The sequence below is a fragment of the Mesocricetus auratus genome, unplaced genomic scaffold (genome assembly GCF_017639785.1).
Source record: "Mesocricetus auratus isolate SY011 unplaced genomic scaffold, BCM_Maur_2.0 Super-Scaffold_100011, whole genome shotgun sequence".
Classification (NCBI taxonomy): Eukaryota; Metazoa; Chordata; class Mammalia; order Rodentia; family Cricetidae; genus Mesocricetus; species Mesocricetus auratus.
The window spans coordinates 35661456-35674039 of record NW_024429195.1 but is presented as its reverse complement, the minus strand read 5'-3'; the positions used below and the strand labels follow the sequence as shown (position 1 = coordinate 35674039).

The 12584-nt window shown below is 38.3% G+C and overlaps 1 protein-coding gene across 5 annotated transcripts in view; it reads right to left on the bottom strand.

The window, feature by feature from the left end:
* Ect2 (epithelial cell transforming 2) overlaps positions 1-12584 on the bottom strand; it is a 59423-nt gene that overhangs the window by 10937 nt on the left and 35902 nt on the right. For all 5 annotated transcript variants that reach the window (XM_021226948.2, XM_005069759.4, XM_021226950.2 and 2 more), the window contains 4 exons: positions 11569-11647; positions 11067-11186; positions 6492-6630; positions 5304-5458 (listed from right to left, as the gene is read on the bottom strand). In XM_021226948.2, coding sequence (XP_021082607.1) covers positions 5304-5458; positions 6492-6630; positions 11067-11186; positions 11569-11647 — 493 coding nt within the window. The remainder of the gene's footprint in view (positions 1-5303; positions 5459-6491; positions 6631-11066; positions 11187-11568; positions 11648-12584) is intronic.

Here is a 12584-nt window from a genome sequence, read left to right as displayed (position 1 = left end):
TATTTTTCAATTCAAGAGTAAAAACCATAGTATAAATATATTACAACTAAAATGTATTCCCTAAATAAAACATTCAAGAATGAAAAAAGTATCAATTTAGACTATGAAGCTAAACTCCACCTTTGCTGAGTTTTGTAAACTGTCCTCTACAATGAAGGTTTTTATAATTTAAGACTCTAGGGTCTGGAGAGATGGTCACCAGCAAAGAACATTTGCTGTACTTGCAGAGGACCCAGCATTATTCCCAGCACCCACACAGCAACTTACAACTAACCATCTGTTAACTCTACCAATGGGGGATCTGATAGCCTCTTCTGGCCTCCACAGGCACTGTACACACATAGTACACATACATACATGCAGGCAAAACATTTACACACAGAACATAAAACTCTAGCAAGTGCTATAAGAAAAAGGCTGTATTAGCAAGTTCATGATCCATTTTCCTATTGCTGTAACTATTACTGAGCATATAATAACTACCTAAGAACCAAGAAGGGGAAAAGTAGTTTCACACTTATTTTCTGAAAGAACAAATAAATTCCTTCCAATTTGGGGAGAAGACAAATAAAGGGGCTTTTACAACTAATGGGACGTACTAAGATATTCCATTAGAGGGCAAAAGAACAGCCAAGCTGCCTGTTGGCTAAGATACAGACAAAGAGTGGCGACGTTGGTTGCGCCCACCCCTCCCGTTCTCTATGCCTGGAGGAAACAGGGCGAATAAGCAGAATGGGAAAATGGAAGTGCAGCATCTGAGTAGTCCTAGGATTGCTAGTTCTCACTAGTAATTACAACTCTATCAAAAATACCCTTTATTTTTCAATCTTTTTCTGACTTTCTCAAATTATATATAAACAAGATTTAAAACATAGCTCCATTTCCTATTTCCTAACATACTTTGAAAACACTGAGAGCTTAGTCAAAGTATGTCAAATGTAAAAGAAGTCATAGACAGGCAGTTGTTCATTTATAGAGACAGAAGTGCTGAATCTAAGATTGGGAAGCAGACTCTGGCCATTCCTATGTAGGTATACAGTATCAACCGTAAATGAAAGAGAGCTGTAGTTAGAGTTTACAAGTTTATTCATGAATGTTAGATCACACACACACACACACACACACACACACACACACACACACACACACATTACCTCGCATTTCCTGTATCTTAAACCAACAAAAGCATCTCATTGAGATGTGAGTCATCAGACCCTTTGCTTTTCCTTTCCTTCCTTAAGCTCACCTCCATGACTAGTTACACTTCAAGCTCCCACAGGCACAAAAAATTACATTTCGACTGTGAGTATAAGAAACAAAGTGCAGGGTTAAACTCAAGTAATACCCAACTTACATTATGCATATACAAATATTTCAGAATAATAGGGAAAAAGTCTGAAATCTGAAATACTTGGGATTCTAACATTTAGGATTTAAGAATTTTGAATACTAAATATCCATCCCAATAACTTACAGAATATTTATAAATACACATATTAACTTTGTTATAAACAATACTAGCTCACAAGCACAAATCTCTTCCTAGATGTCCTGTGTCTATTCCCCAAGTAGTTTTAATTCTGCTTACAAGTTCAGAGAAACAAAAATATTTCTATTCATAAGCAGACAGTAGCAATAACTAAAATCAAGACATAAAGCATTGCTTTTGGGTTTTAAAAAAGACTAATTTTCATTTATGTATATGGGTAATATGTATGTATGTATGTATGTATGTATGTATGTATGTATGTGCACTGCATGCATCTCTGGTGCGCACTGGTACCAGATGTGGGTATCAAGATCCCTTGGAACTGGAGATACAGAGGGGTTTGAGCCACCAAATGAATACTGGGAACAGAACTTGAGCCCTATGCAAGTACAGTAAGTGCTTTTAACCACTGAGCCATCTCCCCAGCCCTGAGATACAGATTATGTTTTTCATTCTTATTATAAATGTTGAGTTAGTGGCAAAAATTCAAAATTGTGGCATAGGGCAATTTAGTTGTCAAGTTACTTCCAGACAAAAGGTGAAAATGTGTAAGTTCGTTATTAGTAAAACAATACTGTTGGCATTATAGGTCAAAAATTACATACATACTTGCATACATAAATATATGTGTGTATATGTTGTATATGGATAACAAAACAACCATCTGACCAGGAATAACTAAAGGAACATGATGGCAGGAGACTGGAAATTCTGAGTTAACACTTGAAACAGACTGAACTTTACACTTCACGATCTGAAACAACAAAATGTGGGACAACGTATCGAGAGGTAGGAAAGACAACAAGGTTTCTTGGGTTTTTTGTTGTTGTTGTTGTTCAGTTGGTTTTTGTTTGTTTTATTTTTGTTTTGTTTTTTTGTTTTGTTTTGTTTTTTCGAGATAGGGTTTCTCTGTGGAGCCCTGGCTGTCCTAGAACTCACTCTGTAGACCAGGATAGCCTCACAGAGATCTGCCTGCCTCTGCCTTCAAAGTGCTAGGACTAAAGGTGTGTGCCACCACCACCAGGCAGCAAGGTTTAACTAAGAACAAAGACGCCTGAACCCTAGGGTTAGCCCTACAATCAGTCATTGCTCCCCGAAAGCTTTAATTAAGTCATTTATAAATGGTCATAATAAACAGTATATACAATAAAATCATCATCATCATCAACAAGCTGGGTGTGGTGATCCTGGCACATGGAAGGCTAAGACAGGGGACTGCTGCAAATTGAAGGACTCCCTGGATTACAAACCAAAATAAAAAAGAGGCACTTCAACAATAACAGAGTGAGCAAACTTCAGTTATTTGGGGAACCAGGAAATTAAAAAAAAAAAAAACTGGTAACTCAAATGATTAGAACTGCCTTTTTAAAAAGTGTCAGTTACATGTATATTTATATCTTTTGTGCATACATATTTAGAAACATACTTTCTTCAATACAGAAAACATTCTCAAATAAGACATTAACTAGGGGCTTTAAGACTTTTACTATGTGTGAAATCTTAAACACAGGAAAGAGCTTAACTGGTGCCACTGAATCTTTGAATTATAAGCACAGTTCTAAAGAAAACTTTCAGCAGACTGGAATAATTCTTTATGTAAGTATAAATCAGAGAATAGGTAACTGTTTGCTGCCACCTTGTGGATACTAACACTTTCTGAAATTTTCTGCATTCGCTGCTTCCATCCAGTAAGTAAATGATAACATCTTAAGAAAAAAACTCATTAGCTTTGCATTTCAGTATTGTAGTTACACACCTAGAAAGGACTCACTATAAGGCAAGTGTAACTACGGTAAATGTTATTCCATGAAAAGGTCCAAAACAACTTAGTACTACGACTAAGCAGGGTCTATCTATCCCAGCAACAGATCCTATTTGTGTATCATTTTTGCAGAGTAAGGGCTCTACCTAGCAACCGGCTGCTCTATGAAGATATTCCAGGATCCTGAATACATCCAACATCTACTGAAGGTTCTCAGATTTCTAGCAATTCATTTACTTCCAGTCATCACACCCAGCTCTTCATTGTAGTCTGTCTGCTATAAAGGTAATTTTGTCTTCATGATGCTAACTAATTTAAGAGTTGCTGTGAGAAAACTGGGCTGGCAACTTGTCCTGATACAAAAAGTAACATGCTACGACATTCCATTGCTCTCAATAAGACAGAAACAAAATGTCTCTTTTACTACCAACAAGTAACCCTAATCCAACCATCTGAAATCCAAAATGCTGCCTAAAATAATGTTCACTCAGTGCTGAGTTCGGGGGCAAATGATCTCAGAATTTCAGATTAGATATATCTGAACAAAAGATTGCCACCACAATCGGAAAAATGTGCCAAGTGTGAGACACATCTGCCCGTACTAAACATTCCTAAAAACACCAATGGAAATCGCAAGGTAGAAAGCAAAAAGACAGGGCTGAGATGGCGGAGCAAGATGGCAGTGACAGGAAACAACCTCTTCCTCAGTGCTAACAACAGCCAGATGAGGGAACACACTGTATCTGCTTCTAACTTAGTACAGGCAAAGATGCACTAAAGACAGCAGGATGATTCTTCTTTCCTCAACTTGAAGCAAAGTGAAAGTCAAGCCTTGGACTTGAAAGTCACCAGCAGACACACTATGGTGAAACCAATGCTGAGCAAAATCCCCAAACCAGAGACTAAATTAGAACCACGTCGACAGCAACAAGAAGACTGCCTCCACTACCAGGATGGTTAAGCTGAATCTAGAGATATCTGGGAGACAGTCGTCTGGTTACAGGGACTAGGATAACTGGCATGTGGGTGGCACTGTGCTGCACCACTCTGGGATCCACAACTATATAAGAACAGACAGTAAACCAAGCACACCACTCCTAATTCTCTGCCTCTTCACTGTGGAAGCAATGGAGCCGGCCACTTCAAGCTACCACTGCCTTGACCTCCCCACCATGACGCACTATACCCTGGAACTTGAAAACAATTGGTTTAAGGAAACTCAGGTTTCAAGAATAGAGAAGATTCAACACTCAGCAGAGACACTTAAAAACTGAGGGGCAGAAAACATGCACCATGTTTAAAAAACATACAAAGCATCAGTGTCGGGCTAGGTCAAACTCTAAAACTGAAACATTGAGTTCAAAGGCAGCACAGTCAAAGGAACCCAGAAGAAAATAGAATTGAAGTGAGCTTGCAGACACTTTAGGACAGTATTGAGCAAAGACTTCCAATGCTGGAGTTCAAGAAGGATTTGATTTGTAGGGGCTGGGGAGATGGCTTAGGGTTATAATCATTAGCTGCTCTTTCAAAGGACCTCAGCTTGATTCCCAACATGACGGCTGACAACCAACTCCAGGTCCAGGGGATCCGTTAGCTTCCTCTGGGCATCAGGCCACAAACATACATGCAGACAAAACACCCATAAACATAAACTAGTAATTTTAAAAATTTAAATATAGTTAGAAAACAACTTGCAAAACAGTTACATTAAGATTTTATATATACAAAATTACCTTAACGTCAATAATTTAAATTCTTCTATTAAAAGAAAAAGTCTCTGCAAAAATCACATGATACATTACAAGCCCCCAAGGCTTCACTAAACGGTGGCCAAAAGAGCTAGAAAGTTAAACGAACCATCTGTGAGTCAGGGACTCAAAGATTATTTCATGTGCTTAAAATTTTTAGAAACTTTCCCCAAACAGCCTCATTTTTCTGCCTATGAATAAAAGGCTCTCTTCCATCTATGATTAACTGGTCTCTGGAAATGAAGTTAGTCTGACTGCACTGTGCACGTTTACAGCTGCATTTGACACAGGTTTAAGAACTTACAGCATCTGCTTTACAAATGGTGTTGGCAACATGTCGGCACAGCATCTTCAGCCAGTTTTCTTTTGGAAGCTCCTCTGACGTCATCTGGAAGCTGAGCAGTACGTTGGCCTGCTCCGTTGGTGGCCTCACCAGCAAGGCAAAAGCATTATGACAATCTAGGGTTAGAATAACCGTGAACCGTTACTCCTTGGATGTTTAGGAATTTCATTTCCACACACTACCAAAATCAGCTTTCTCTTCCCATGCCTTGCTTCTTTCAACTAAAAAGGAACCATCACTGCATAAATTGAAGCACTGGGAAGAGGGATTATAATCATATACACTATATAAGGAGCCAACAATAACCTGAAAACTCTAAAAGTATTCTTTGTGGCATTTAAATTTTTCAATGATAATCTAATAAAAAGATAGATATAATCTTAGAATTCTAACAGATAAATTTCAAAATTAAAATGGCAGCATGAATCACTAGTAACTTACATAAATTACATACAAAGAAGTATACAAATATTGAAGAGTAATTGCTTTATAATTGAAATGCTAAAATAATCTTCTTGTTGTTGTTTGTTTTGTTTTTCCAGACAGGGTTTTTCTGCATTGTTTTGGAGCCTGTCCTGGAACTCGCTCTGTAGATCAGGCTGACCTCGAACTCACAGATAAACAAGCAAACACTAAATTGCTACCCATGAACATGTGGGAGTCAAAGGACAACTGCGAGAAGACAGTTGTCTCCATCACATGGGTCCCTGGGACCAAACTCAGAACTCCAGGGCAAGTGCCTTCACCTGCTGAACCACCTCACTAGCCTCTCTACCTCCCAGCCTGCATTTTAAAGACACCCCCTAATGTGAAAAGATATGTCTGAATGTACCATTGGCAAGAATAAAAGATACTAAGATATATGGTGGTTTACTTTGGATTCAGAAGAATGACAAGTGAGTTTTGATGTGGGAGTAAGACAAACTAAGGTGTTAATGTAACGTACAACCATTGAAAAGTCCTTTGAGTCTTAGAGAAAGGATATCTGCAGATTGAAACAGCAAGTCTGTACCCAGAGATGCGAGTTAACACAGATATGAAAACAATTACTTTAAGACACATTACAGGTGAGTCACATGTAAAGATAATGTAAAGCCTCTGTGAGGACAAGCTATTCTTATCTGGTGGGTACCTGCCCCATGAGCTTACCTTCCGTCTCTCTAATGTCCAGCACCTTCTTAATCTGAGACAGAGGCATTAGATGAATATGCTTAAGAGAAGCCGGCGGTCGGGTGCGGTCATGAGGACTTCTAAAAGTTCCGATAACCTTATGCCGTTTTCTTGCTATCTGATTTGCAAGGGGAAAGTCGTAATCATTATTGTGATAAAACCAAAATTTCACACATTTAAAAACAGCACTAATCACATAAATCTATATGCAACTAATCTGATGATTAGCCATTCCAGTTACTATGCGATAAAAGCGAGAGACCGTGACAGAAAGCACACATATAATTGTGTATGTAGCCAGATGCTCATGTCCATATTAGGAAAGTTCACAATCAGAGAAAACCAGGCCTAGGGATAGTGGGTGTGAAAAGTCCCAAAGGCATGGAAGGATTAGAAGTACTGCAAGAACAAGAGAACTCCAGAATAAAAGCCCGGAACTTCACCTGGGTAATACTTGCTCTGAGACAACTGTCCTGGGTTCAAATGAGTTAACTGTAGTTTAAGAGGAGTATTTGAAATATCTTCTAGTGACAGAATAATGCAGGAATTATCACACAGTTCCTAGTCTTTGATTGTTTATATAATACTGACAAAGGGAAGCCTAAATTAAACATACATTCAAAACCTGAAATACCAGCTCTAGGGAGGCTAATGCAGAAGACCTTCAGGTCGAGGCTACCTACACAATGAGACTGTCTCATAAAGTAAACAACAACACACACACACACAACAGAAGTAGAAAGTTAAAGTGCTGTATGAGGCTATAACTTTACCTTAACTGGATACCCATGCAAAAGGAAGAGATAGGTAACTGGAGAAGAGCAAAATCAGAAAGATCTTATGATTCGTGATATATTGAGATTTTGCCAAAAGAAAATACTTTTAAAAAAATCTCCTTTGCAGAAAAACAGATTTTGCTGAAAGGCATTAACATAAAATGAGTGTAAATATTTACTTGAATTGAGACTGGTCATCATGAATAAGACAAATATGGTTAGAAATATATTACGTGGTATTGGGCTAATGGATAAAATGAGCTACTCAGTGCATTATATCCCCACTAAAGCAGATATGGAAATTTCTATTCTACATATTACATAACTATGCCAAATATTAACAGCCACTTCCATAAGCAAACTGAAAGTATGCAGCAGATACTCTAATTCCTCTGCAACAAATGGATATGTTTCTTATTTGGGTAAACACAATATACTATTATAAAAAGATATTGATGACACAAACAATAATAAGTCTAGGATTAAAAAAAAACCCAAAACACAAGATAAAATATTCAAATGTAGATTTAGTTTAACATTAGTCATCTGTCATATTAAAAACAGTATAGGTTTTACTGGCATTTAACTGTTCCTAATGTAGAAGTATAGTGATGTCGCTAGTTACTTATATTATATACGACCAGAATATTAAAAATAACTTTTGTTTCATATTCTCTCTCTCTCTCTCTCTCTCTCTCTCTCTCTCTCTCTCCTCTCTCTCTCGTTTTTCAAAGCAGGGTTTCTTTGTCCTAGTTGTATTGGAATTAGCTCTGTAGACCAGGCTGGCCTCAAACTCACAGAGAACTGCCTGTCTCTGCCTCCTGAGAGTTGAGATTAAAGTCATGTGCCACCACTGTTCAGCTGAGTTCTTTTTTTCTTAAGTGAGTTAAAGAATAAGGCTCTATCCAGGCAGTGGTTGTGTACACCTTTAATCCCAGCACATTAGAGGCAAAGGCTCAAAAACCAAACCAAAAAAATAAATAAATAAAACGGTCTACCTAGTAGTTTGAATCATGATGTCCAAATTTAATATGGGAAATATGGCAGCTGAACAGGCATAGTGACACATGCCTGTAACCCAGCACTTGAGAAGCTTAGGCAGTTCAAACTAGCCCGAGAGACATAGGAAGGCCCTGCCTTAAAACTAAAGCAGCTGGGCTATGAATATACATACCAGAAACGAATGATCTCAAGAGGAAGAGGCAAAAGGATTACAAGGCTAGTGCTTACTAGACTCAAAGTAAAACAGACAACAAAAAGAAACACAAGTTTCTATTCAAACAATGAGACAGAGTCTAAGGGATGTACTGGCTAATTTTATGCCAACTGGAAACAAGCTAGAGTCATCAGAGAGGAGGAAACCTCAACAGAATAAATATACTTCCTTAAGATCTGGCTGTAGGCAAGCCTGTAGAGCATTTTCTTAATTTATGAATGATGTGGAAGGTCCCCGCCCATTGTGGGTGGTGCCATCTCTAGTTGGTGGCCCTGGGTGATGTAAGAAAGCAGGCTGAGCAAGTCAGTAAGCAGCATGCTCCACAGCCTCTGCAGCAGCTCCTGCCTCCAGGAACCTGGCCAGTTTGAGTTCCTGCCCTGACTCAGCTTCGAAGATGAACAGTGATGTTTAAGTGTAAGCAAAATAAACCCTTTCCTCTGAATTGCTTTTGTTCATGGTGTTTCATCACAGCAATATTAACCCTGACTCAAACAGTGGAGAAGGACAAAAAGTCTCTGAACTCATGAGGGTGAATTGAAAGAGCAGGGACTGCTCTTAGTAAGAATTAACGTAAGAAAGTGACCCGATTATGGTAAAATATGAAGGGGACATAAAATTTAAAAAACAATAATCAAAATAAATCACTGTTGTACTAAAAACAAAGATAAACTCCACAACAAATTGTCAAGGAAATCCAAATAGCTTAACCTAACAGAATAGGGTCAGCAGACCTACAGATTTCAATAGAAAAAAAAAAAAAAAACTTAAAAAATCTTAACAGAAACAACCAAAATGAAAAACAGTCCAACTATATATATACGGGCAGTCCCCTGGCAATGCAAACACTGGTAATACAAAATTAAAGGTGACTCCTGGCCTTGTTCTTGAAAGCAGAGCAGGCTGGGTTCTTACTGCAGGAGACTCAGGCAGTTCCCGATCACCCACTGCACAACTTTTTTCGACTTTCTTCAATCCAGGATATGGTTGATTGTGACTCATATTATCACAACTTTGTGCTTTTTGTAATACTACTAGTCAAACAGAAGTATCGCTTCCTAACCTCTAGGTAGAGGACCCTTTAGCAGAGGAAGATCTCTGAGACTTCACTGCTCTTATGGCTGCTCTGTGCATACCTTGGTCTCTTAGACTGGCCTGTGTTTTATACCTTAAATAACATACATGAAATAAGAGGGCAGCTTTTTAAGACAAGCAACACAGGAAAGGAATAGAGGAATGGAAAAAGGAAAGTTAGCAGTCATTTTGAGGAGGGCAACAGAGAGTTACCCAGTTACAAACATGTCAAATGAATTTTCTTGTGCTTTTTTTAACCGAATGAAAATCTTCTTGGTTTTTGAAATAAAGGAAGCTGAATTCCTTTCTACCTGTGCTGGACAGTTTCATATCACCTTGACACAAACTAAAGCCATCTGAGAGAAAGGAATCCGAATTAAGAAAATGCATCCATAATACTGGGTCATAGGCAAGCATGTAGGACATTTTCTCAATGTGGGTGTGGCCATCCGTGGGCTGGTGGCCCTGGGTTCAATTAAGAAAGCGGGCTGTGCAAGCCATGATAATCAAGTCAGTAAGCAGTTCCCTCCATGGCCTCTGCATCACCTCCTGCATTCAGGTTCCTGCACTGCTTGATGTTTGAGTTCCTGTTCTGACTTCTTTGACAATGAACAGTTATCCATGCAAGTAGGAGCCAAATAAATCCTTTCCTCCCCAGATGCTTTGATCATGATATTTCATTAAAACAAGTAAGATACATGTTAAAAGAAGGGAAAAAAAACAGGTGGTGGTGGCGCACGCCTTAAAACCCAGCACTCGGGAGGCAGAGGCAGGTGGATCTCTGTGAGTTCAAAGCCAGCCTGGTCAGTCTCCAGAGAAACCCTGTATTGAACCCACCCCTCAAATAAAGGGAAAGAAGCTTTAAAAGTAGATAATCTCAATAATTTGCTTGGAGGGTGCTAAGGGAAAAATATTGACCAAAGGTTAGAGTTTTAGAATTAAAATTATTACATCTCATCAATAAAAACTTCTAATTTCAAAGAATCCAATTTGGCATGGTGGCTCGTGCCTGTCATCCCAGCACGCAAGATGCTGGAATGGAAGGACTGTCCAAAGTTCTAGGCCAGCTTGGGCTACAGAGTTAGATGCTACCAAAGTAGAAAAAGAAGAAATCAAGGATTCACAGTACTAGGTTATCAAGCTAGCTCTTTAACCAATTTCATCTTGGCTGCAAAGGGCTACTTACATTTAATTTTTAAAAAACTCAATTAATTTGCAGATTTCAAATCAATATACATAAAAACAAAAGGTCTCCAAAACTCATGTAAGAAATATTGACTTGAGATTCAATGTCTGGAAATTTACCAAACTTAATATTAGACTTTCTCCCAAAAGCATTCCGCTGTATGAAATCAGCAACTAGTCTTAATTCTCTGAAAAACAACTGAATATACCTCAAATTTCTATATTGTACCCCCTCAAAGCTTAGTTTTAAATATTTAGGGAACTCACAAATACCGCAGTGTTAAACTACACCGAGTACAAATTTACCTCGAGGCAGTCATTGAAGAGGAAGAGAGTGACCTGCTCTCCTCGGTCACAGGGGTGCTCGCCTAGAGAAACTGTTTCCACTCTTTGTACGAGGCTTCGATGAGAAGACAACAGGTTAGCCTGTGAACATGGGTAAAAGTCATCAACTGTTATCAAGTAACTTTTTACATGTTATCATTCAAAGGTGGTGCTAAGATTATTAATATATCTTTAAAGATCCGTTTCTATTCTTATTTATGTGTACGTGTCTCTTTGCGTATATGCCATATGTGTAAAGGAACCCCCAGAACCCAGAAGAGGGCATTAAATCCACTGTAGCTGGATTATAGGTTGTGAGTCACCTGATACGGTATTTAGAACTGAACTCAGATCCTTCCTTTCTAAGAACAGCAAGTGCTCTCCACCCCTGAAACATCTCTCAGCCTGAGACCATTTATAATGAAACTATAGAAAGCAAATTAAAGCAGTAAATTAGATGGCAATCATTATAAAAAGTACTTACTGGACATCCATCTACTTCATAGACAACATCAAAAATCTGCTTCTGTGCTTCTGTTTTTCTCTTATCCTCATTGATATGTCTGAAAAATAATGTTTATTTTGCAAAACTTCTTTTAATACAGAGATGAAATCAGCACACAAATATCTCAGGTCACAACTCTTGACTTTCATGTGGTCCTTAATTTTGATACATGAATCTGATAAACATTTCTTCAAAACATCCTGATATTAAAAAATAATCCAGGGGCTGGAGAGATGGCTCAGAACTGACTGTTCTTCCAGAGGACCCAGGTTCAATTCCCAGCACCCACATGGCAGCTCACAACTGTCTGTAATACCAGTTCCATGGGTCCAGCACCCATGGCCAAAGCGCCAATGCACATAAAAAATAAAGATTAGGGCTGGAGAGGTGGCTCAGAGGTTGTAAGAGCCCTGAATGCGCTTCCAGAGGTCCTGAGTTCAATTCCCAGCAAACACATGGTGGCTCACAACCATCTACAATTCAATCTGGTGCCCTCTTCTGGCAGAACACTGTATATGTAATAAATAAATCTTTAAAAAGAAAAATTAAAAATAATCCATAGATCTTCTAGAAATGTTGCTTCACTTTGACTATTTTACTCATTTAGTCAACAAACACTTCCTAAGATACAGTTAGTTAGCCCACATAATATTTGATGATAACAAAACTCTCAAGTTTGAAGTACACTTTCCGTTAAATGACAAAATTCATTCAAGTAAAGAAACACACAAAGCAGTAATAGGAAAAAGAAAATTCATGCGGGTGAAAGGACCTATGAATGCAGGTTTACAGAAACAGATCTTTGTAAATCAGAATTTAATTGAAATAAGAAAATCCCCATGAACAAGACCATAAGCATGCAAATGACACAAAAAAGTCTTTCTCTAGGGCACAAGAAGAAAAGGTCTATTTGTGCATGAATGGCTATTTTTGAATTTCTATCCCATTATGGTCTGTGTACATACAATTAATGTCAGAAATAAACTGATCAATAT